At 41.3% G+C, this 24,896-nt stretch overlaps 7 protein-coding genes and 1 pseudogene across 7 annotated transcripts; all 8 read right to left on the minus strand.

Annotated features, from left to right (window-relative positions):
- Nucleotides 1-397: 397 nt before the first annotated feature.
- LOC139471939 (treponemal membrane protein B-like) lies at nt 398-838 on the minus strand. The gene has a single exon (XM_071254449.1). The coding sequence runs from the start codon at nt 836-838 to the stop codon at nt 398-400; it is 441 nt and encodes a 146-aa protein (XP_071110550.1).
- A 2,042-nt stretch (nt 839-2,880) lies between these two features.
- LOC139471940 (treponemal membrane protein B-like) lies at nt 2,881-3,324 on the minus strand. Its single transcript, XM_071254450.1, has one exon. It carries the CDS (start codon nt 3,322-3,324, stop codon nt 2,881-2,883), a length of 444 nt encoding a protein of 147 aa, XP_071110551.1.
- Nucleotides 3,325-5,366: 2,042 nt separating this feature from the next.
- LOC139471941 (treponemal membrane protein B-like) lies at nt 5,367-5,819 on the minus strand. Its single transcript, XM_071254451.1, has one exon. It carries the CDS (start codon nt 5,817-5,819, stop codon nt 5,367-5,369), a length of 453 nt encoding a protein of 150 aa, XP_071110552.1.
- A 2,042-nt stretch (nt 5,820-7,861) lies between these two features.
- On the minus strand, nt 7,862-8,302 carry LOC139471942 (treponemal membrane protein B-like). Its single transcript, XM_071254452.1, has one exon. It carries the CDS (start codon nt 8,300-8,302, stop codon nt 7,862-7,864), a length of 441 nt encoding a protein of 146 aa, XP_071110553.1.
- A 2,042-nt stretch (nt 8,303-10,344) lies between these two features.
- LOC139471943 (treponemal membrane protein B-like) lies at nt 10,345-10,786 on the minus strand (annotated as a pseudogene).
- Nucleotides 10,787-12,828: 2,042 nt separating this feature from the next.
- Nucleotides 12,829-14,126, minus strand: LOC139471944 (treponemal membrane protein B-like). Its single transcript, XM_071254453.1, has 2 exons — nt 14,122-14,126; nt 12,829-13,297 (listed from the first exon to the last, which is right to left on the minus strand). Exons 1-2 carry the CDS (start codon nt 14,124-14,126, stop codon nt 12,829-12,831), a joined length of 474 nt encoding a protein of 157 aa, XP_071110554.1.
- A 1,185-nt stretch (nt 14,127-15,311) lies between these two features.
- On the minus strand, nt 15,312-15,752 carry LOC139471945 (treponemal membrane protein B-like). The gene has a single exon (XM_071254454.1). It carries the CDS (start codon nt 15,750-15,752, stop codon nt 15,312-15,314), a length of 441 nt encoding a protein of 146 aa, XP_071110555.1.
- A 2,042-nt stretch (nt 15,753-17,794) lies between these two features.
- Nucleotides 17,795-18,220, minus strand: LOC139471946 (treponemal membrane protein B-like). The gene has a single exon (XM_071254456.1). It carries the CDS (start codon nt 18,218-18,220, stop codon nt 17,795-17,797), a length of 426 nt encoding a protein of 141 aa, XP_071110557.1.
- Nucleotides 18,221-24,896: the final 6,676 nt, after the last annotated feature.

Below are 24,896 nucleotides of genomic sequence, written 5' to 3' on the forward strand. Positions count from 1 at the left end.
AGCTAATTCTAGAGACGATGTGTATGATTTCACTAGTGGAAACTGATATATACCATGTATTTACAATTCTCTTTCCGACAACACAGTCAAGTCAAGAAGTGAATTATTTGCAATGTTTAATTGTAAATTACCTTTTGTATTAGGAGGATTCATATGCCAACAATGGTACTAAAACTAACTCTCGCTGTGCAGCTGTTTTTGTAATAAACAGGATACTGTTCTCACTATGTGCGTTTGTATTATACATCATGTACCACATAGGAGATATGTGTTTCTTCTTTGAATTTGCAGGTAAGCAGTAAGTAGATACAAAGTTGAAAAGACGTATTCATTTCATGGTTTTATTTGAAGTCGTTTCTCAAAGTTGACATTGAATAGTGTGGTGTAGCCAACGAGGCTATGACAACGATGACATCAAATGTCCAGCATTTGATAGAAATGTGAAGAGCCTGTTGAGTTTAACCATGGTGGCCACCGCCTCCATGGCCACCTCCTCCATGGCCGCCGCCACCGTGACCACCTCCGTGGCCACCACCACCGTGACCACCGCCACCGCCGCCGCCACCATGACCACCTCCGTGGCCGCCACCTCCATGTCCGCCGCCACCATGACCCCCACCACCTTTGCCGCCTCCTCCGTGGCCGCCACCCCCTTTGCCACCGCCTCCTTTTCCACCACCTCCTCCGTGGCCGCCACCTCCTTTGCCACCGCCTCCTTTGCCACCACCTCCTTTGCCACCGCCTCCTTTGCCACCGCCTCCTTTGCCACCGCCTCCCTTTCCACCGCCTCCATGTCCTCCTCCGCCTCCTTTGCCGCCACCCCCTCCGTGGCCACCATAGGCAGAGCCAAAGAAGGCTGTGAACACTAGAAAGGAGAACAGTGCATCTGTAGTTAAATGTCTTTAAAGAACAACGCAAGAATATAGTTTTCAACCTCATAATGTTGCCAATTACCTTTTGTACGCTCTTTAAGTCACGTTGTTGTAGAAAATACGCAATGAATTAAAAGATAAGTGAATTTATCAGTCCACATTTCAATAGAACTCACACAGCTCACGTTTGAAAGGTTGAACTTACCCAAGGCCACAACGAGTGCAATTTTATAGAGCTGCATCTTCACAGTTACGTCTATCCACAGTAGAATAAACGGTGTGAATGATCATATAGCGAATACACAAGGCCTTTTATACAAATGGATAAGGAAATCAGGACACTATGAATCGAAATACTCCCAATGGAGAAAGAAAGAGAACAAGTTCTATTTTGACTTTTTCCTTAACATGTATTTGTAAACTAACACCAGATTATATAATATCACCTTGGCATTGGAGAGTTTCATTCTTTTTTATTTACGTCTTCCTGAATAACCATCAAAACCTGCTGTGCATTTGTTACGTAAGGTGGCGCCCCTTGGATGTTTCTCTGTTGGATTAAATGCAAGGTGCACTGACTCATCCAATGAATTCAAAGCAAATATGACATACAAAAAAATGAATGGACAGATGTCTATAAAATGCAAGAACAATGATTAGCTGTTAATATCCTGTTACTATAGGTTTCGTTATGCAGTTTCTTGGTCCCATCAATGACTATTGTAAAAGACGTATATCTGAAATGAGCAAACAGTAGATACTGCATGCTTTTCATTTGATGAAAATACACCGATATTTATGGAATTACAACACGTACTACATGCCTCCATCGCCTTATATGCTACTCGTAGCACCACACATACACATACTGTAAGTAATATCTACTCAATAATGGACACAGAAGTGACCGTGTAGCCACTTATACACGAGATATTTACACCTTTCTGAGAAGCGTAGGGATACAATAGGGCTACAGTCTGAAAGCAGAATATGAGACCGCTCCATGTCACACATCTGAGTTGCTTTGTTCAAAGCAGTTAAAAGAAAGCTAGACAATTAATTCAACTATTGTAGTCTGCATGTTTCAAATATTTCTTTGAGCTCTTTCCACACGATCGAAATCGCCTACCAATATATGCTGACCGCTGTAACCTGTAAGGAGCATACTATCTCCATTTGACTCAGCAATACAGTAAACTAAATGTAATGTCAACGGTATTACATTTAAGAAGGAGTGCTAAATGACATCCTATTATGGTGTGCGGATAGTGTATCAATGCAGTTAGCACACTGATAGTCAAATGGACAGGTGTGAAGTTAATTAGGTATGGTATGTTGCTACTTTAATACTATTGTAATTCTCCACAAGGTCAAAACTGCTAAAATGCAGAAACGTCTAAAAGTGGACAAGAACAAGGTAGATGTGAAGCATTTGGGGACGATTATGTAGGGTTGAAAATTCTTTAAATCTTGAGACAAAACATATTAGAGGGGAAGAGTTCTGTTTTTGACGCATACACAGTGAAGACAAAATGTTGAAATACATTAAAAGCAAAATGTTCTCATAGCTTAGATATAAAGGTATTTTGCAATTATCAACGGAATCTGTTAAGCTAATTCTAGAGACGATGTGTATGATTTCACTAGTGGAAACTGATATATACCATGTATTTACAATTCTCTTTCCGACAACACAGTCAAGTCAAGAAGTGAATTATTTGCAATGTTTAATTGTAAATTACCTTTTGTATTAGGAGGATTCATATGCCAACAATGGTACTAAAACTAACTCTCGCTGTGCAGCTGTTTTTGTAATAAACAGGATACTGTTCTCACTATGTGCGTTTGTATTATACATCATGTACCACATAGGAGATATGTGTTTCTTCTTTGAATTTGCAGGTAAGCAGTAAGTAGATACAAAGTTGAAAAGACATATTCATTTCATGGTTTTATTTGAAGTCGTTTCTCAAAGTTGACATTGAATAGTGTGGTGTAGCCAACGAGGCTATGACAACGATGACATCAAATGTCCAGCATTTGATAGAAATGTGAAGAGCCTGTTGAGTTTAACCATGGTGGCCACCGCCTCCATGGCCACCTCCTCCATGGCCGCTGCCACCGTGACCACCTCCGTGGCCACCACCACCGTGACCGCCGCCGCCGCCGCCGCCGCCTCCATGACCACCTCCGTGGCCGCCACCTCCATGTCCGCCGCCACCATGACCCCCACCACCTTTGCCGCCTCCTCCGTGGCCGCCACCCCCTTTGCCACCGCCTCCTTTTCCGCCACCTCCTCCGTGGCCGCCACCTCCTTTGCCACCGCCTCCTTTGCCACCACCTCCTTTGCCACCGCCTCCTTTGCCACCGCCTCCTTTGCCACCGCCTCCCTTTCCACCGCCTCCATGTCCTCCTCCGCCTCCTTTGCCGCCACCCCCTCCGTGGCCACCATAGGCAGAGCCAAAGAAGGCTGTGAACACTAGAAAGGAGAACAGTGCATCTGTAGTTAAATGTCTTTAAAGAACAACGCAAGAATATAGTTTTCAACCTCATAATGTTGCCAATTACCTTTTGTACGCTCTTTAAGTCACGTTGTTGTAGAAAATACGCAATGAATTAAAAGATAAGTGAATTTATCAGTCCACATTTCAATAGAACTCACACAGCTCACGTTTGAAAGGTTGAACTTACCCAAGGCCACAACGAGTGCAATTTTATAGAGCTGCATCTTCACAGTTACGTCTATCCACAGTAGAATAAACGGTGTGAATGATCATATAGCGAATACACAAGGCCTTTTATACAAATGGATAAGGAAATCAGGACACTATGAATCGAAATACTCCCAATGGAGAAAGAAAGAGAACAAGTTCTATTTTGACTTTTTCCTTAACATGTATTTGTAAACTAACACCAGATTATATAATATCACCTTGGCATTGGAGAGTTTCATTCTTTTTTATTTACGTCTTCCTGAATAACCATCAAAACCTGCTGTGCATTTGTTACGTAAGGTGGCGCCCCTTGGATGTTTCTCTGTTGGATTAAATGCAAGGTGCACTGACTCATCCAATGAATTCAAAGCAAATATGACATACAAAAAAATGAATGGACAGATGTCTATAAAATGCAAGAACAATGATTAGCTGTTAATATCCTGTTACTATAGGTTTCGTTATGCAGTTTCTTGGTCCCATCAATGACTATTGTAAAAGACGTATATCTGAAATGAGCAAACAGTAGATACTGCATGCTTTTCATGTGATGAAAATACACCGATATTTATGGAATTACAACACGTACTACATGCCTCCATCGCCTTATATGCTACTCGTAGCACCACACATACACATACTGTAAGTAATATCTACTCAATAATGGACACAGAAGTGACCGTGTAGCCACTTATACACGAGATATTTACACCTTTCTGAGAAGCGTAGGGATACAATAGGGCTACAGTCTGAAAGCAGAATATGAGACCGCTCCATGTCACACATCTGAGTTGCTTTGTTCAAAGCAGTTAAAAGAAAGCTAGACAATTAATTCAACTATTGTAGTCTGCATGTTTCAAATATTTCTTTGAGCTCTTTCCACACGATCGAAATCGCCTACCAATATATGCTGACCGCTGTAACCTGTAAGGAGCATTCTATCTCCATTTGACTCAGCAATACAGTAAACTAAATGTAATGTCAACGGTATTACATTTAAGAAGGAGTGCTAAATGACATCCTATTATGGTGTGCGGATAGTGTATCAATGCAGTTACCACACTGATAGTCAAATGGACAGGTGTGAAGTTAATTAGGTATGGTATGTTGCTACTTTAATACTATTGTAATTCTCCACAAGGTCAAAACTGCTAAAATGCAGAAACGTCTAAAAGTGGACAAGAACAAGGCAGATGTGAAGCATTTGGGGACGATTATGTAGGGTTGAAAATTCTTTAAATCTTGAGACAAAACATATTAGAGGGGAAGAGTTCTGTTTTTGACGCATACACAGTGAAGACAAAATGTTGAAATACATTGAAAGCAAAATGTTCTCATAGCTTAGATATAAAGGTATTTTGCAATTATCAACGGAATCTGTTAAGCTAATTCTAGAGACGATGTGTATGATTTCACTAGTGGAAACTGATATATACCATGTATTTACAATTCTCTTTCCGACAACACAGTCAAGTCAAGAAGTGAATTATTTGCAATGTTTAATTGTAAATTACCTTTTGTATTAGGAGGATTCATATGCCAACAATGGTACTAAAACTAACTCTCGCTGTGCAGCTGTTTTTGTAATAAACAGGATACTGTTCTCACTATGTGCGTTTGTATTATACATCATGTACCACATAGGAGATATGTGTTTCTTCTTTGAATTTGCAGGTAAGCAGTAAGTAGATACAAAGTTGAAAAGACGTATTCATTTCATGGTTTTATTTGAAGTCGTTTCTCAAAGTTGACATTGAATAGTGTGGTGTAGCCAACGAGGCTATGACAACGATGACATCAAATGTCCAGCATTTGATAGAAATGTGAAGAGCCTGTTGAGTTTAACCATGGTGGCCACCGCCTCCATGGCCACCTCCTCCATGGCCGCTGCCACCGTGACCACCTCCGTGGCCACCACCACCGTGACCGCCGCCGCCGCCGCCGCCGCCGCCGCCGCCACCATGACCACCTCCGTGGCCGCCACCTCCATGTCCGCCGCCACCATGACCCCCACCACCTTTGCCGCCTCCTCCGTGGCCGCCACCCCCTTTGCCACCGCCTCCTTTTCCGCCACCTCCTCCGTGGCCGCCACCTCCTTTGCCACCGCCTCCTTTGCCACCACCTCCTTTGCCACCGCCTCCTTTGCCACCGCCTCCTTTGCCACCGCCTCCCTTTCCACCGCCTCCATGTCCTCCTCCGCCTCCTTTGCCGCCACCCCCTCCGTGGCCACCATAGGCAGAGCCAAAGAAGGCTGTGAACACTAGAAAGGAGAACAGTGCATCTGTAGTTAAATGTCTTTAAAGAACAACGCAAGAATATAGTTTTCAACCTCATAATGTTGCCAATTACCTTTTGTACGCTCTTTAAGTCACGTTGTTGTAGAAAATACGCAATGAATTAAAAGATAAGTGAATTTATCAGTCCACATTTCAATAGAACTCACACAGCTCACGTTTGAAAGGTTGAACTTACCCAAGGCCACAACGAGTGCAATTTTATAGAGCTGCATCTTCACAGTTACGTCTATCCACAGTAGAATAAACGGTGTGAATGACCATATAGCGAATACACAAGGCCTTTTATACAAATGGATAAGGAAATCAGGACACTATGAATCGAAATACTCCCAATGGAGAAAGAAAGAGAACAAGTTCTATTTTGACTTTTTCCTTAACATGTATTTGTAAACTAACACCAGATTATATAATATCACCTTGGCATTGGAGAGTTTCATTCTTTTTTATTTACGTCTTCCTGAATAACCATCAAAACCTGCTGTGCATTTGTTACGTAAGGTGGCGCCCCTTGGATGTTTCTCTGTTGGATTAAATGCAAGGTGCACTGACTCATCCAATGAATTCAAAGCAAATATGACATACAAAAAAATGAATGGACAGATGTCTATAAAATGCAAGAACAATGATTAGCTGTTAATATCCTGTTACTATAGGTTTCGTTATGCAGTTTCTTGGTCCCATCGATGACTATTGTAAAAGACGTATATCTGAAATGAGCAAACAGTAGATACTGCATGCTTTTCATTTGATGAAAATACACCGATATTTATGGAATTACAACACGTACTACATGCCTCCATCGCCTTATATGCTACTCGTAGCACCACACATACACATACTGTAAGTAATATCTACTCAATAATGGACACAGAAGTGACCGTGTAGCCACTTATACACGAGATATTTACACCTTTCTGAGAAGCGTAGGGATACAATAGGGCTACAGTCTGAAAGCAGAATATGAGACCGCTCCATGTCACACATCTGAGTTGCTTTGTTCAAAGCAGTTAAAAGAAAGCTAGACAATTAATTCAACTATTGTAGTCTGCATGTTTCAAATATTTCTTTGAGCTCTTTCCACACGATCGAAATCGCCTACCAATATATGCTGACCGCTGTAACCTGTAAGGAGCATTCTATCTCCATTTGACTCAGCAATACAGTAAACTAAATGTAATGTCAACGGTATTACATTTAAGAAGGAGTGCTAAATGACATCCTATTATGGTGTGCGGATAGTGTATCAATGCAGTTAGCACACTGATGGTCAAATGGACAGGTGTGAAGTTAATTAGGTATGGTATGTTGCTACTTTAATACTATTGTAATTCTCCACAAGGTCAAAACTGCTAAAATGCAGAAACGTCTAAAAGTGGACAAGAACAAGGCAGATGTGAAGCATTTGGGGACAATTATGTAGGGTTGAAAATTCTTTAAATCTTGAGACAAAACATATTAGAGGGGAAGAGTTCTGTTTTTGACGCATACACAGTGAAGACAAAATGTTGAAATACATTAAAAGCAAAATGTTCTCATAGCTTAGATATAAAGGTATTTTGCAATTATCAACGGAATCTGTTAAGCTAATTCTAGAGACGATGTGTATGATTTCACTAGTGGAAACTGATATATACCATGTATTTACAATTCTCTTTCCGACAACACAGTCAAGTCAAGAAGTGAATTATTTGCAATGTTTAATTGTAAATTACCTTTTGTATTAGGAGGATTCATATGCCAACAATGGTACTAAAACTAACTCTCGCTGTGCAGCTGTTTTTGTAATAAACAGGATACTGTTCTCACTATGTGCGTTTGTATTATACATCATGTACCACATAGGAGATATGTGTTTCTTCTTTGAATTTGCAGGTAAGCAGTAAGTAGATACAAAGTTGAAAAGACATATTCATTTCATGGTTTTATTTGAAGTCGTTTCTCAAAGTTGACATTGAATAGTGTGGTGTAGCCAACGAGGCTATGACAACGATGACATCAAATGTCCAGCATTTGATAGAAATGTGAAGAGCCTGTTGAGTTTAACCATGGTGGCCACCGCCTCCATGGCCACCTCCTCCATGGCCGCCGCCACCGTGACCACCTCCGTGGCCACCACCACCGTGACCACCGCCACCGCCGCCGCCACCATGACCACCTCCGTGGCCGCCACCTCCATGTCCGCCGCCACCATGACCCCCACCACCTTTGCCGCCTCCTCCGTGGCCGCCACCCCCTTTGCCACCGCCTCCTTTTCCGCCACCTCCTCCGTGGCCGCCACCTCCTTTGCCACCGCCTCCTTTGCCACCACCTCCTTTGCCACCGCCTCCTTTGCCACCGCCTCCTTTGCCACCGCCTCCCTTTCCACCGCCTCCATGTCCTCCTCCGCCTCCTTTGCCGCCACCCCCTCCGTGGCCACCATAGGCAGAGCCAAAGAAGGCTGTGAACACTAGAAAGGAGAACAGTGCATCTGTAGTTAAATGTCTTTAAAGAACAACGCAAGAATATAGTTTTCAACCTCATAATGTTGCCAATTACCTTTTGTACGCTCTTTAAGTCACGTTGTTGTAGAAAATACGCAATGAATTAAAAGATAAGTGAATTTATCAGTCCACATTTCAATAGAACTCACACAGCTCACGTTTGAAAGGTTGAACTTACCCAAGGCCACAACGAGTGCAATTTTATAGAGCTGCATCTTCACAGTTACGTCTATCCACAGTAGAATAAACGGTGTGAATGATCATATAGCAAATACACAAGGCCTTTTATACAAATGGATAAGGAAATCAGGACACTATGAATCGAAATACTCCCAATGGAGAAAGAAAGAGAACAAGTTCTATTTTGACTTTTTCCTTAACATGTATTTGTAAACTAACACCAGATTATATAATATCACCTTGGCATTGGAGAGTTTCATTCTTTTTTATTTACGTCTTCCTGAATAACCATCAAAACCTGCTGTGCATTTGTTACGTAAGGTGGCGCCCCTTGGATGTTTCTCTGTTGGATTAAATGCAAGGTGCACTGACTCATCCAATGAATTCAAAGCAAATATGACATACAAAAAAATGAATGGACAGATGTCTATAAAATGCAAGAACAATGATTAGCTGTTAATATCCTGTTACTATAGGTTTCGTTATGCAGTTTCTTGGTCCCATCAATGACTATTGTAAAAGACGTATATCTGAAATGAGCAAACAGTAGATACTGCATGCTTTTCATTTGATGAAAATACACCGATATTTATGGAATTACAACACGTACTACATGCCTCCATCGCCTTATATGCTACTCGTAGCACCACACATACACATACTGTAAGTAATATCTACTCAATAATGGACACAGAAGTGACCGTGTAGCCACTTATACACGAGATATTTACACCTTTCTGAGAAGCGTAGGGATACAATAGGGCTACAGTCTGAAAGCAGAATATGAGACCGCTCCATGTCACACATCTGAGTTGCTTTGTTCAAAGCAGTTAAAAGAAAGCTAGACAATTAATTCAACTATTGTAGTCTGCATGTTTCAAATATTTCTTTGAGCTCTTTCCACACGATCGAAATCGCCTACCAATATATGCTGACCGCTGTAACCTGTAAGGAGCATTCTATCTCCATTTGACTCAGCAATACAGTAAACTAAATGTAATGTCAACGGTATTACATTTAAGAAGGAGTGCTAAATGACATCCTATTATGGTGTGCGGATAGTGTATCAATGCAGTTAGCACACTGATGGTCAAATGGACAGGTGTGAAGTTAATTAGGTATGGTATGTTGCTACTTTAATACTATTGTAATTCTCCACAAGGTCAAAACTGCTAAAATGCAGAAACGTCTAAAAGTGGACAAGAACAAGGTAGATGTGAAACATTTGGGGACGATTATGTAGGGTTGAAAATTCTTTAAATCTTGAGACAAAACATATTAGAGGGGAAGAGTTCTGTTTTTGACGCATACACAGTGAAGACAAAATGTTGAAATACATTAAAAGCAAAATGTTCTCATAGCTTAGATATAAAGGTATTTTGCAATTATCAACGGAATCTGTTAAGCTAATTCTAGAGACGATGTGTATGATTTCACTAGTGGAAACTGATATATACCATGTATTTACAATTCTCTTTCCGACAACACAGTCAAGTCAAGAAGTGAATTATTTGCAATGTTTAATTGTAAATTACCTTTTGTATTAGGAGGATTCATATGCCAACAATGGTACTAAAACTAACTCTCGCTGTGCAGCTGTTTTTGTAATAAACAGGATACTGTTCTCACTATGTGCGTTTGTATTATACATCATGTACCACATAGGAGATATGTGTTTCTTCTTTGAATTTGCAGGTAAGCAGTAAGTAGATACAAAGTTGAAAAGACATATTCATTTCATGGTTTTATTTGAAGTCGTTTCTCAAAGTTGACATTGAATAGTGTGGTGTAGCCAACGAGGCTATGACAACGATGACATCAAATGTCCAGCATTTGATAGAAATGTGAAGAGCCTGTTGAGTTTAACCATGGTGGCCACCGCCTCCATGGCCACCTCCTCCATGGCCGCCGCCACCGTGACCACCTCCGTGGCCACCACCACCGTGACCACCGCCACCGCCGCCGCCACCATGACCACCTCCGTGGCCGCCACCTCCATGTCCGCCGCCACCATGACCCCCACCACCTTTGCCGCCTCCTCCGTGGCCGCCACCCCCCTTTGCCACCGCCTCCTTTTCCGCCACCTCCTCCGTGGCCGCCACCTCCTTTGCCACCGCCTCCTTTGCCACCACCTCCTTTGCCACCGCCTCCTTTGCCACCGCCTCCTTTGCCACCGCCTCCCTTTCCACCGCCTCCATGTCCTCCTCCGCCTCCTTTGCCGCCACCCCCTCCGTGGCCACCATAGGCAGAGCCAAAGAAGGCTGTGAACACTAGAAAGGAGAACAGTGCATCTGTAGTTAAATGTCTTTAAAGAACAACGCAAGAATATAGTTTTCAACCTCATAATGTTGCCAATTACCTTTTGTACGCTCTTTATGTCACGTTGTTGTAGAAAATACGCAATGAATTAAAAGATAAGTGAATTTATCAGTCCACATTTCAATAGAACTCACACAGCTCACGTTTGAAAGGTTGAACTTACCCAAGGCCACAACGAGTGCAATTTTATAGAGCTGCATCTTCACAGTTACGTCTATCCACAGTAGAATAAACGGTGTGAATGATCATATAGCAAATACACAAGGCCTTTTATACAAATGGATAAGGAAATCAGGACACTATGAATCGAAATACTCCCAATGGAGAAAGAAAGAGAACAAGTTCTATTTTGACTTTTTCCTTAACATGTATTTGTAAACTAACACCAGATTATATAATATCACCTTGGCATTGGAGAGTTTCATTCTTTTTTATTTACGTCTTCCTGAATAACCATCAAAACCTGCTGTGCATTTGTTACGTAAGGTGGCGCCCCTTGGATGTTTCTCTGTTGGATTAAATGCAAGGTGCACTGACTCATCCAATGAATTCAAAGCAAATATGACATACAAAAAAATGAATGGACAGATGTCTATAAAATGCAAGAACAATGATTAGCTGTTAATATCCTGTTACTATAGGTTTCGTTATGCAGTTTCTTGGTCCCATCAATGACTATTGTAAAAGACGTATATCTGAAATGAGCAAACAGTAGATACTGCATGCTTTTCATGTGATGAAAATACACCGATATTTATGGAATTACAACACGTACTACATGCCTCCATCGCCTTATATGCTACTCGTAGCACCACACATACACATACTGTAAGTAATATCTACTCAATAATGGACACAGAAGTGACCGTGTAGCCACTTATACACGAGATATTTACACCTTTCTGAGAAGCGTAGGGATACAATAGGGCTACAGTCTGAAAGCAGAATATGAGACCGCTCCATGTCACACATCTGAGTTGCTTTGTTCAAAGCAGTTAAAAGAAAGCTAGACAATTAATTCAACTATTGTAGTCTGCATGTTTCAAATATTTCTTTGAGCTCTTTCCACACGATCGAAATCGCCTACCAATATATGCTGACCGCTGTAACCTGTAAGGAGCATTCTATCTCCATTTGACTCAGCAATACAGTAAACTAAATGTAATGTCAACGGTATTACATTTAAGAAGGAGTGCTAAATGACATCCTATTATGGTGTGCGGATAGTGTATCAATGCAGTTAGCACACTGATGGTCAAATGGACAGGTGTGAAGTTAATTAGGTATGGTATGTTGCTACTTTAATACTATTGTAATTCTCCACAAGGTCAAAACTGCTAAAATGCAGAAACGTCTAAAAGTGGACAAGAACAAGGCAGATGTGAAGCATTTGGGGACAATTATGTAGGGTTGAAAATTCTTTAAATCTTGAGACAAAACATATTAGAGGGGAAGAGTTCTGTTTTTGACGCATACACAGTGAAGACAAAATGTTGAAATACATTAAAAGCAAAATGTTCTCATAGCTTAGATATAAAGGTATTTTGCAATTATCAACGGAATCTGTTAAGCTAATTCTAGAGACGATGTGTATGATTTCACTAGTGGAAACTGATATATACCATGTATTTACAATTCTCTTTCCGACAACACAGTCAAGTCAAGAAGTGAATTATTTGCAATGTTTAATTGTAAATTACCTTTTGTATTAGGAGGATTCATATGCCAACAATGGTACTAAAACTAACTCTCGCTGTGCAGCTGTTTTTGTAATAAACAGATACTGTTCTCACTATGTGCGTTTGTATTATACATCATGTACCACATAGGAGATATGTGTTTCTTTTTTTGAATTTGCAGGTAAGCAGTAAGTAGATACAAAGTTGAAAAGACATATTCATTTCATGGTTTTATTTGAAGTCGTTTCTCAAAGTTGACATTGAATAGTGTGGTGTAGCCAACGAGGCTATGACAACGATGACATCAAATGTCCAGCATTTGATAGAAATGTGAAGAGCCTGTTGAGTTTAACCATGGTGGCCACCGCCTCCATGGCCACCTCCTCCATGGCCGCCGCCACCGTGACCACCTCCGTGGCCACCACCACCGTGACCACCGCCACCGCCGCCGCCACCATGACCACCTCCGTGGCCGCCACCTCCATGTCCGCCGCCACCATGACCCCCACCACCTTTGCCGCCTCCTCCGTGGCCGCCACCCCCTTTGCCACCGCCTCCTTTTCCGCCACCTCCTCCGTGGCCGCCACCTCCTTTGCCACCGCCTCCTTTGCCACCACCTCCTTTGCCACCGCCTCCTTTGCCACCGCCTCCTTTGCCACCGCCTCCCTTTCCACCGCCTCCATGTCCTCCTCCGCCTCCTTTGCCGCCACCCCCCTCCGTGGCCACCATAGGCAGAGCCAAAGAAGACTGTGAACACTAGAAAGGAGAACAGTGCATCTGTAGTTAAATGTCTTTAAAGAACAACGCAAGAATATAGTTTTCAACCTCATAATGTTGCCAATTACCTTTTGTACGCTCTTTAAGTCACGTTGTTGTAGAAAATACGCAATGAATTAAAAGATAAGTGAATTTATCAGTCCACATTTCAATAGAACTCACACAGCTCACGTTTGAAAGGTTGAACTTACCCAAGGCCACAACGAGTGCAATTTTATAGAGCTGCATCTTCACAGTTACGTCTATCCACAGTAGAATAAACGGTGTGAATGATCATATAGCAAATACACAAGGCCTTTTATACAAATGGATAAGGAAATCAGGACACTATGAATCGAAATACTCCCAATGGAGAAAGAAAGAGAACAAGTTCTATTTTGACTTTTTCCTTAACATGTATTTGTAAACTAACACCAGATTATATAATATCACCTTGGCATTGGAGAGTTTCATTCTTTTTTATTTACGTCTTCCTGAATAACCATCAAAACCTGCTGTGCATTTGTTACGTAAGGTGGCGCCCCTTGGATGTTTCTCTGTTGGATTAAATGCAAGGTGCACTGACTCATCCAATGAATTCAAAGCAAATATGACATACAAAAACATGAATGGACAGATGTCTATAAAATGCAAGAACAATGATTAGCTGTTAATATCCTGTTACTATAGGTTTCGTTATGCAGTTTCTTGGTCCCATCAATGACTATTGTAAAAGACGTATATCTGAAATGAGCAAACAGTAGATACTGCATGCTTTTCATTTGATGAAAATACACCGATATTTATGGAATTACAACACGTACTACATGCCTCCATCGCCTTATATGCTACTCGTAGCACCACACATACACATACTGTAAGTAATATCTACTCAATAATGGACACAGAAGTGACCGTGTAGCCACTTATACACGAGATATTTACACCTTTCTGAGAAGCGTAGGGATACAATAGGGCTACAGTCTGAAAGCAGAATATGAGACCGCTCCATGTCACACATCTGAGTTGCTTTGTTCAAAGCAGTTAAAAGAAAGCTAGACAATTAATTCAACTATTGTAGTCTGCATGTTTCAAATATTTCTTTGAACTCTTTCCACACGATCGAAATCGCGTACCAATATATGCTGACTGCTGTAACCTGTAAGGAGCATTCTATCTCCATTTGACTCAGCAATACAGTAAACTAAATGTAATGTCAACGGTATTACATTTAAGAAGGAGTGCTAAATGACATCCTATTATGGTGTGCGGATAGTGTATCAATGCAGTTAGCACACTGATGGTCAAATGGACAGGTGTGAAGTTAATTAGGTATGGTATGTTGCTACTTTAATACTATTGTAATTCTCCACAAGGTCAAAACTGCTAAAATGCAGAAACGTCTAAAAGTGGACAAGAACAAGGCAGATGTGAAGCATTTGGGGACGATTATGTAGGGTTGAAAATTCTTTAAATCTTGAGACAAAACATATTAGAGGGGAAGAGTTCTGTTTTTGACGCATACACAGTGAAGACAAAATGTTGAAATACATTAAAAGCAAAATGTTCTCATAGCTTAGATATAAAGGTATTTTGCAATTATCAACGGAATCTGTTAAGCTAATTCTAGAGACGATGTGTATGATTTCACTAGTGGAAACTGATATATACCATGTATTTACAATTCTCTTTCCGACAACACAGTCAAGTCAAGAAGTGAATTATTTGCAATGTTTAATTGTAAATTACCTTTTGTATTAGGAGGATTCATATGCCAACAATGGTACTAAAACTAACTCTCGCTGTGCAGCTGTTTTTGTAATAAACAGATACTGTTCTCCGTATGTGCGTTTGTATTATACATCATGTACCACATAGGAGATATGTGTTTCTTCTTTGAATTTGCAGGTAAGCAGTAAGTAGATACAAAGTTGAAAAGACGTATTCATTTCATGGTTTTATTTGAAGTCGTTTCTCAAAGTTGACATTGAATAGTGTGGTGTAGCCAACGAGGCTATGACAACGATGACATCAAATGTCCAGCATTTGATAGAAATGTGAAGAGCCTGTTGAGTTTAACCATGGTGGCCACCGCCTCCATGGCCACCTCCTCCATGGCCGCCGCCACCGTGACCACCTCCGTGGCCACCACCACCGTGACCACCGCCACCGCCGCCGCCACCATGACCACCTCCGTGGCCGCCACCTCCATGTCCGCCGCCACCATGACCCCCACCACCTTTGCCGCCTCCTCCGTGGCCGCCACCCCCTTTGCCACCGCCTCCTTTTCCGCCACCTCCTCCGTGGCCGCCACCTCCTTTGCCACCGCCTCCTTTGCCACCACCTCCTTTGCCACCGCCTCCTTTGCCACCGCCTCCTTTGCCACCGCCTCCCTTTCCACCGCCTCCATGTCCTCCTCCGCCTCCTTTGCCGCCACCCCCTCCGTGGCCACCATAGGCAGAGCCAAAGAAGGCTGTGAACACTAGAAAGGAGAACAGTGCATCTGTAGTTAAATGTCTTTAAAGAACAACGCAAGAATATAGTTTTCAACCTCATAATGTTGCCAATTACCTTTTGTACGCTCTTTAAGTCACGTTGTTGTAGAAAATACGCAATGAATTAAAAGATAAGTGAATTTATCAGTCCACATTTCAATAGAACTCACACAGCTCACGTTTGAAAGGTTGAACTTACCCAAGGCCACAACGAGTGCAATTTTATAGAGCTGCATCTTCACAGTTACGTCTATCCACAGTAGAATAAACGGTGTGAATGATCATATAGCAAATACACAAGGCCTTTTATACAAATGGATAAGGAAATCAGGACACTATGAATCGAAATACTCCCAATGGAGAAAGAAAGAGAACAAGTTCTATTTTGACTTTTTCCTTAACATGTATTTGTAAACTAACACCAGATTATATAATATCACCTTGGCATTGGAGAGTTTCATTCTTTTTTATTTACGTCTTCCTGAATAACCATCAAAACCTGCTGTGCATTTGTTACGTAAGGTGGCGCCCCTTGGATGTTTCTCTGTTGGATTAAATGCAAGGTGCACTGACTCATCCAATGAATTCAAAGCAAATATGACATACAAAAAAATGAATGGACAGATGTCTATAAAATGCAAGAACAATGATTAGCTGTTAATATCCTGTTACTATAGGTTTCGTTATGCAGTTTCTTGGTCCCATCAATGACTATTGTAAAAGACGTATATCTGAAATGAGCAAACAGTAGATACTGCATGCTTTTCATTTGATGAAAATACACCGATATTTATGGAATTACAACACGTACTACATGCCTCCATCGCCTTATATGCTACTCGTAGCACCACACATACACATACTGTAAGTAATATCTACTCAATAATGGACACAGAAGTGACCGTGTAGCCACTTATACACGAGATATTTACACCTTTCTGAGAAGCGTAGGGATACAATAGGGCTACAGTCTGAAAGCAGAATATGAGACCGCTCCATGTCACACATCTGAGTTGCTTTGTTCAAAGCAGTTAAAAGAAAGCTAGACAATTAATTCAACTATTGTAGTCTGCATGTTTCAAATATTTCTTTGAGCTCTTTCCACACGATCGAAATCGCCTACCAATATATGCTGACCGCTGTAACCTGTAAGGAGCATTCTATCTCCATTTGACTCAGCAATACAGTAAACTAAATGTAATGTCAACGGTATTACATTTAAGAAGGAGTGCTAAATGACATCCTATTATGGTGTGCGGATAGTGTATCAATGCAGTTAGCACACTGATGGTCAAATGGACAGGTGTGAAGTTAATTAGGTATGGTATGTTGCTACTTTAATACTATTGTAATTCTCCACAAGGTCAAAACTGCTAAAATGCAGAAACGTCTAAAAGTGGACAAGAACAAGGCAGATGTGAAGCATTTGGGGACGATTATGTAGGGTTGAAAATTCTTTAAATCTTAAGACAAAACATATTAGAGGGGAAGAGTTCTGTTTTTGACGCATACACAGTGAAGACAAAATGTTGAAATACATTAAAAGCAAAATGTTCTCATAGCTTAGATATAAAGGTATTTTGCAATTATCAACGGAATCTGTTAAGCTAATTCTAGAGACGATGTGTATGATTTCACTAGTGGAAACTGATATATACCATGTATTTACAATTCTCTTTCCGACAACACAGTCAAGTCAAGAAGTGAATTATTTGCAATGTTTAATTGTAAATTACCTTTTGTATTAGGAGGATTCATATGCCAACAATGGTACTAAAACTAACTCTCGCTGTGCAGCTGTTTTTGTAATAAACAGGATACGGTTCTCCGTATGTGCGTTTGTATTATACATCATGTACCACATAGGAGATATGTGTTTCTTCTTTGAATTTGCAGGTAAGCAGTAAGTAGATACAAAGTTGAAAAGACATATTCATTTCATGGTTTTATTTGAAGTCGTTTCTCAAAGTTGACATTGAATAGTGTGGTGTAGCCAACGAGGCTATGACAACGATGACATCAAATGTCCAGCATTTGATAGAAATGTGAAGAGCCTGTTGAGTTTAACCATGGTGGCCACCGCCTCCATGGCCGCCGCCACCGTGACCACCTCCGTGGCCACCACCACCGTGACCACCGCCGCCGCCGCCGCCACCATGACCACCTCCGTGGCCGCCACCTCCATGTCCGCCGCCACCATGACCCCCACCACCTTTGCCGCCTCCTCCGTGGCCGCCACCCCCTTTGCCACCGCCTCCTTTTCCGCCACCTCCTCCGTGGCCGCCACCTCCTTTGCCACCGCCTCCTTTGCCACCGCCTCCTTTGCCACCGCCTCCTTTGCCACCGCCTCCTTTGCCACCGCCTCCCTTTCCACCGCCTCCATGTCCTCCTCCGCCTCCTTTGCCGCCACCCCCTCCGTGGCCACCATAGGCAGAGCCAAAGAAGGCTGTGAACACTAGAAAGGAGAACAGTGCATCTGTAGTTAAATGTCTTTAAAGAACAACGCAAGAATATAGTTTTCAACCTCATAATGTTGCCAATTACCTTTTGTACGCTCTTTAAGTCACGTTGTTGTAGAAAATACGCAATGAATTAAAAGATAAGTGAATTTATCAGTCCACATTTCAATAGAACTCACACAGCTCACGTTTGAAAGGTTGAACTTACCCAAGGCCACAACGAGTGCAATTTTATAGAGCTGCATCTTCACAGTTACGTCTATCCACAGTAGAATAAACGGTGTGAATGATCATATAGCAAATACACAAGGCCTTTTATACAAATGGATAAGGAAATCAGGACACTATGAATCGAAATACTCCCAATGGAGAAAGAAAGAGAACAAGTTCTATTTTGACTTTTTCCTTAATATGTATTTGTAAACTAACACCAGATTGTATAATATCACCTTGACATTGGAGAGTTTCATTCTTTTTTATTTACGTCTTCCTGAATAACCATCAAAACCTGCTGTGCATTTGTTACGTAAGGTGGCGCCCCTTGGATGTTTCTCTGTTGGATTAAATGCAAGGTGTACTGACTCATCCAATGAATTCAAAGCAAATATGACATACAAAAAATGAATGGACAGATGTCTATAAAATGCAAGAACAATGATTAGCTGTTATTATCATGTTACTATAGGTTTCGTTATGCAGTTTCTTGGTCCCATCAATGACTATTGTAGAAGACGTATATCTGAAATGAGCAAACAGTAGATACTGCATGCTTTTCATTTGATGAAAATACACCGATATTTATGGAATTATAACACGTACTACATGCCTCCATAGCTAGACAATTGATTCAACTATTATAGTCTGTATGTTTAAAATATTTCTTTGAGTTCCTTCCACACGATAGAAATCGCGTACCAATACTTGGGGACGATTATGTAGGGTTGAGAATTCTTTAAATATTGAGAGAACACATATTAGAGGGGAAGAGTTCTGTTTTTGACCCATACACAGTGAAGACAAATGTTGAAATACATTAAATGCAAAATGTTCTCATAGGATAGATATAAAGGTATTTTGCAATTATCAATGGAATCTGTTAAGCTAATTCTAGAGGCGAAGTGTATGACGTCATCCACATCATCCGAGCCTCTCCTCAATTTCACTTGTGGCAACTATATATATACCATGTATTTACAATTCACTTTCCGACAACACAGTCAAGAAGTGAATTATTTGCAATAATCCAGCACTTGATCCTTGCGTTCTTCGTGGAAATGACATTGCGCTGAACGGCGAAGTCCAAAGGGTCTGCATTTACATGTAGGGCAATTTCAGTCGCGTGCGTTTATGTGTTGTGTGTGTTTGTTTTTGTTTTTTGTTTAACGCCGCTTTCGATTCCAGCTACATGACGTCAGTCTGTAAATAATCGAGTCTGGACCAAACAATTCACTGATTGATTTCATGAGCGAAGGTCTCCGCAATGGGTATACAATTACATGCATCATCCAAATGAACGAGCCCGACCACCCGATCCCGTTAGTCGCCTCTTACGACAAACATAGTCGTTTCTGAAATGAATGACTATTGTGTACTGATGTGTATAAAAGCAGTTATTTTTTACAGAAAACAATCATTCCAAACTCATAGGTTACTGAAACGTTTGACGAAACATATAACGTGACCTATATCTAGTGGTATCATTCATTTAGTGTGAACCATCAAACGACGTTGAAAAGTTGGACACGACGTCACACCCAAAGGTAAAAAGCAAACAAGGACAATTCCAATGTAATTTGTCACACACTAGCATCTAAGTTACAGTCGTCATAGAGCAAATAATTGTGCCCAGAATTTCCACAATGACTCTGGTAAGGATCTTCTTAGAAGTCATGTATGGACGGATTATTCTCCATGTAAATACGGGGCAATGTGAGTTGAGCGGTCAAAGCAACTACGCGTCATGCCGAAGAGCCGGGTTCGGTAACTTACACAGATTTTATTGCACGTCTCCCTTAAGAATTTTGCTAAAATTGTCAGAATAACCAGTTTCTCTCTTAAATAATGCAAATATTTTAACGAAGAATCAGCAGAAAATCTGGCAATAAGTCTGTGAATTATGACACGGTATAATCAAAAGTAGTAGGTCTTCAATAGTTTCTTGATCATGTGTATTTTCAGGGGGGGGGGGGGGGGGGGGGGGGGTCAGATAAAACTCATTTTCACGTAAATAAATTATTTCATTGCACATTGAAAGGAAGCTGTTGGGTAGCCGACTGGTTAAACTGTTCTCTCGTTAGGTCGAAGGCCTGATTCGAGTCTCCGCATAGGAACAATGTTGAGTATTGGTAAAACCACACTCAGTCACAAGTTGATGTCATGTCCACTGCATGGTCACACTCAACAGAGCACTTACTGTCTGAGACCGCCTCCTTAGTCTAGTCGTAGAGCTTCCCCCCGGAAAGCGGAAGGTTCGGGGTTCGATCCCCGGCCGCGTCATACTAAAAGACGTTAAAAGATGCTAAAACGGTAAAAAGGGGCTTAATCAAAGAGTCAGTATACTGTGTCTGAGTAGCGTATTCATGTTAAACTGCGGCATGGCATCTCGGTGGACTAGCACTATAAAATCAGTCCAGACTAGTTCAAGCAGCCACTCACACACACGCACGCACGCACGCACGCACGCACGCACACACGTCGCTACAGAAGTACATTAATCTTGGAAGAAGCGTTAACCCCCAATTCACACAAGCACTGTAAAATCTGTATCAGTCCGGACTTGTTCACTTGAAGGTTGAGTAAACTTTCTGAAGAAGTATATACAAGAAGGTTGGCAGAGGCTGCAACAAAGGCAAAGCACTTCCCATTCACCATAACTCGGGAATGTGAATGCTGCATAAGAGCGAATGTTCCCGCAGACAAGAACGTACAAACTTACAACGCTATTCCTGTCATCAGACGTTGGGCTGTTTTTGTTGTTGTTGTTGTTTTATAGTTGAATGAAACAAATAAAATTAATTTGTGTATTTAAATGTGTTTTTTAATGTTTTGGTAGTAGTTTGTATGGTATATTTTTGGTCGTTCCGGTTAACAGATATATATATTTATTTTTATTGTAATCTACACCCGCCTTATTACCAAAACCCCACCCTCGATTGTCAAGTTTTATATCTCCATTCTATTATGATACATACTCTTGACCTTCTCCCCACCATTACCCCGCAAGTACCTTCCTACAAAGACAATCGCTGTGTTTTCTATGGAGTCGAAGTGAAATGGGGTTTAACGTCGCGTCCAAGATTATTGCACTTATATAGCGACGTGCATGTACGTGTGTGATTGTGTGGCTGCTTGTACTTGTCCGGACTGATGCCGATTTATAGTGCTAGCTCACTGAGATACCATGCCGCAGTTTAACATGAATACCCCACTCAGACACAGTATACTGACTCCGAGCCGACCAGTCCTTGTTTTAGACCCTTAATGCCGAGCGCCAGACAGGGTAACAACAAGTACCATCTTTTAACGTCTTTTGGTATGACGCGGTCGGGGATCGAACTCCGGACCTTCCGCTCTCCGGGCGGACGCACTACCACTAAACCACGGAGGCGGTCTGCTGTGAATTGGAAAATGAGTTGTATTTCAAAATGTCAGGAGCTAAAGTATTTGAAAATGAATGACATTAATTATACATGCAGATCCTATTTCTATACAGCCGCCATTTTGTAGTCATGGATACGTGAGAGATGACAACGTGAGAGAAAAATCACTTCCGCGTTTCCCCCGTGATGTCAATCAATTTCGAAGGGAAACATCTTGTGTTAACGAATTTCTATGTAGATTTCAGGTTAATCGAGGCGAATAATAACGAAAGTAACTGTCCCATGTCGGGAATCGAACCCGGGTCTTCGGCGTGACGGGGGCACGGGTGGCCCAGTCGGTCGTCTAAGGCGACGCCATTCGCTGTGCAGAGTTGCGTCCCTTGGGCACGCCAGAAACCTATGATTGTGGGTTCGAATCCCGGTTCGCCCCGATTATGTTTCTAGGTTTGTAAGCACCATACCCGTGCCCGTGGGTTTCACCGAAGTGGTAAACGTCTGAGACTTGCATCACTTCGGGCTTTCCTCCCACATTAAGCTGACACGTCTTGATATAACTGGAATACTGTTAAAAGCGGCGTTAAACCCACTCACTCGCTTCGGCGTGACGAGCGAACGCTTTAACCACTAGGCTATCCGGCCGCCCCCTTTTGAGCATGAACAGTTTTTTTAAGAAAAAAATATTATAGCGAACCTTTTTGCACAATGGATAAAATTACAACAAAATATTGATTGTGACCCGACTGCAGAATCTACACGGTGATAGGGTTGGACTATGTCTGACTGCGACATAATACAACATTCACTCACTTGTAATTGGTAGCCAAATGATTTGCTTTTCATATGATTGTCATATTGCAGGGATATTGCTGAGTGTGGTGTTAAGCAATGAAGAAAAAAGAATAACCGTTTTTGTTGATACTTTATATCTAAAGCTGCTAAATCGCGTTCTAGATCAAAGATAGACTCGAGACGCTCAGGGTAGGGCGGCATATGACTTGAATTGATTCAACAGAGAGGGGTTTATTCACTTACCTACGTCACTACACACCTTGAAACTAATTAAAAAAACATCGTATGTTTCGTTGAGTGTCGCATCACGATGAACATGTTGCGCTACGGGAGCGCCTCGCATATATAAACAGGACTGGTAAACATCGTTGAACTTAAAAAAAGAAACCCGCGCTTCATTAAAACGTACGACGAATAAGGAATGCTTTGAAATGCGCCCCAGACAGCGGTATTCGAGCAATATCCCGACGACCTGTAAATAGTCGAGTGAGCGCCATGTAAACCAGTGATTGATAGCATGAACATCGAGCCTCGTCACACATTTCAACACACTGTAAATCACTCATTGCAGCCAACGATGGGTTCTCGGTACCTATTCTACCGAAGTCAAATTTGGTATAACTTTAGCAAATAATTTAATAAAAAAAGCTGATTTACATGATTTCACCCTGGTCACGAACGCTTTGGTCTCTTTTCTTTATGCTTTGTGGGGCGGGTGGGTAGCAGAATGGTTAAGACGTTCGCTCGTCACGCCGGGTTCGATTCCTGTCGTGAATAAAAATCTAAGGTCCATTCTTTTGTCGCCAAAAAAGTGGCGTCCACACTCACTCACTTCGACTTCGTATTAATGCATAAACACATAAACATAACAGAAAATCAAAACAAATCATTGATTTTTCTTTCTTTTTTAGAAAATCAGAAGTGACGATGTAATGTTTTAAATTCAATTTGTATTTTATTGATGTCTATGTAACTGGAATATTTATGACAATATTCACTCACTCACTAAAGTATGTAAAATAAAGTTGACAGACAGACAGACAGCTAATTATTTATTTGAGTCTCACCCCAGTAATACAGTATAAAATTTACAAACATGTGTAAAACAACAACAAAATTATTACTTAGGCCACACAATGCAGAGTTACGAGAGACTAAAACGGTAGTCTGCAGCTAGAGATCGCTAAGTAATCAGCGTGGCAAGCAATCGTTGTGAAAACAAAGTGTGCCAGGTGCCCCTCCTCCGACTCACGGCAGTATCCGGGTACGGACGTGAGCCGGGTCTCATCACTGCTGTCAACTCGGAACAAACCGGGGAATTCCCTTTCTGTGAACATTGCATTCCATGTAAGCAGCTGAATGTGAAAGAATACGGATCGACTATTTCATGTTCTGGGATGCGCTGGGAATCATTTTAACTATTTTTTTCATAAATTACGTCACCAAATTTTGTCTCAGGATTTCATAAGGAGGAGGAAAAAACAAATTGAGTGGACAAGATGAATGTGCAAAAAGATGTGCATGAAAAAAATAAATGTCCGTCGTGAAGGAGTGAAAAAATATACACTGCCGGACAAAAGGAAGTATACACCCGGGTTTGATGGTGACTAGAAATGAAACAAACTAGAAATGACGGGGATGTATTTTATACGGGTATCATACTTGTGTTCAAGCTTAAGTTTGTAGTGTTTAGGCGACTGATTTCATCCTAATAACGTTTCTATAATGTTTGTAATTTTTTAATCCAATTTTTATCCGAAAAAGTTTAGTAATCGGTCCCTTGAGGAACCAGGATGTCCTGTTGCATCCAGCTTTAGCTAGGATGTCACTCTGACTATTTGACTATTGAAACAGTGTTTAAAATGAGATCATCGCTACGTATACTTGTGTATATATAGAACCCTGAGTAACACGTGAGGCGATGAGGGGTTGGAGGTGATGACGGCATCTTGACATCGATATGTTACCATTGCTGTTCTTGGTCTTCGGGATTTTCCACTCGATCACTGCGGTTATAACAACAGGTAAGTACAGTTGAACAAGTTTGTATTTGAGTCTTTAAGTGGTGAGGATTAATGCCGTTTTGAACAATATTGCAGTTCTATCATGGTGTCAGTTTAGTATGGGATGATATTATACAGTCCAAAGTGATGTAAGTTTTAGACCACTTTAGCGAAACCCATTGGTATAGTGATGACAAAACACTAATTATAATCAGTGCAAATCTGGGATTCGAACCCACGATTATCTGACCCTA

Source organism: Haliotis cracherodii, unplaced genomic scaffold (assembly GCF_022045235.1).
Source record: "Haliotis cracherodii isolate W230 unplaced genomic scaffold, xgHalCrac1.p SCAF_23, whole genome shotgun sequence".
NCBI classification, from domain to species: Eukaryota; Metazoa; Mollusca; class Gastropoda; order Lepetellida; family Haliotidae; genus Haliotis; species Haliotis cracherodii.

Excerpts from the sequence above, each read along its gene's own strand:
- LOC139471939 (XM_071254449.1), bottom strand. The coding sequence starts at position 838 with ATGGTGGCCACGGAGGGGGTGGCGGCAAAGGAGGCGGAGGAGGACATG.
- LOC139471940 (XM_071254450.1), bottom strand. The coding sequence starts at position 3,324 with ATGGTGGCCACGGAGGGGGTGGCGGCAAAGGAGGCGGAGGAGGACATG.
- LOC139471941 (XM_071254451.1), bottom strand. The coding sequence starts at position 5,819 with ATGGTGGCCACGGAGGGGGTGGCGGCAAAGGAGGCGGAGGAGGACATG.
- LOC139471942 (XM_071254452.1), bottom strand. The coding sequence starts at position 8,302 with ATGGTGGCCACGGAGGGGGTGGCGGCAAAGGAGGCGGAGGAGGACATG.
- LOC139471945 (XM_071254454.1), bottom strand. The coding sequence starts at position 15,752 with ATGGTGGCCACGGAGGGGGTGGCGGCAAAGGAGGCGGAGGAGGACATG.
- LOC139471946 (XM_071254456.1), bottom strand. The coding sequence starts at position 18,220 with ATGGTGGCCACGGAGGGGGTGGCGGCAAAGGAGGCGGAGGAGGACATG.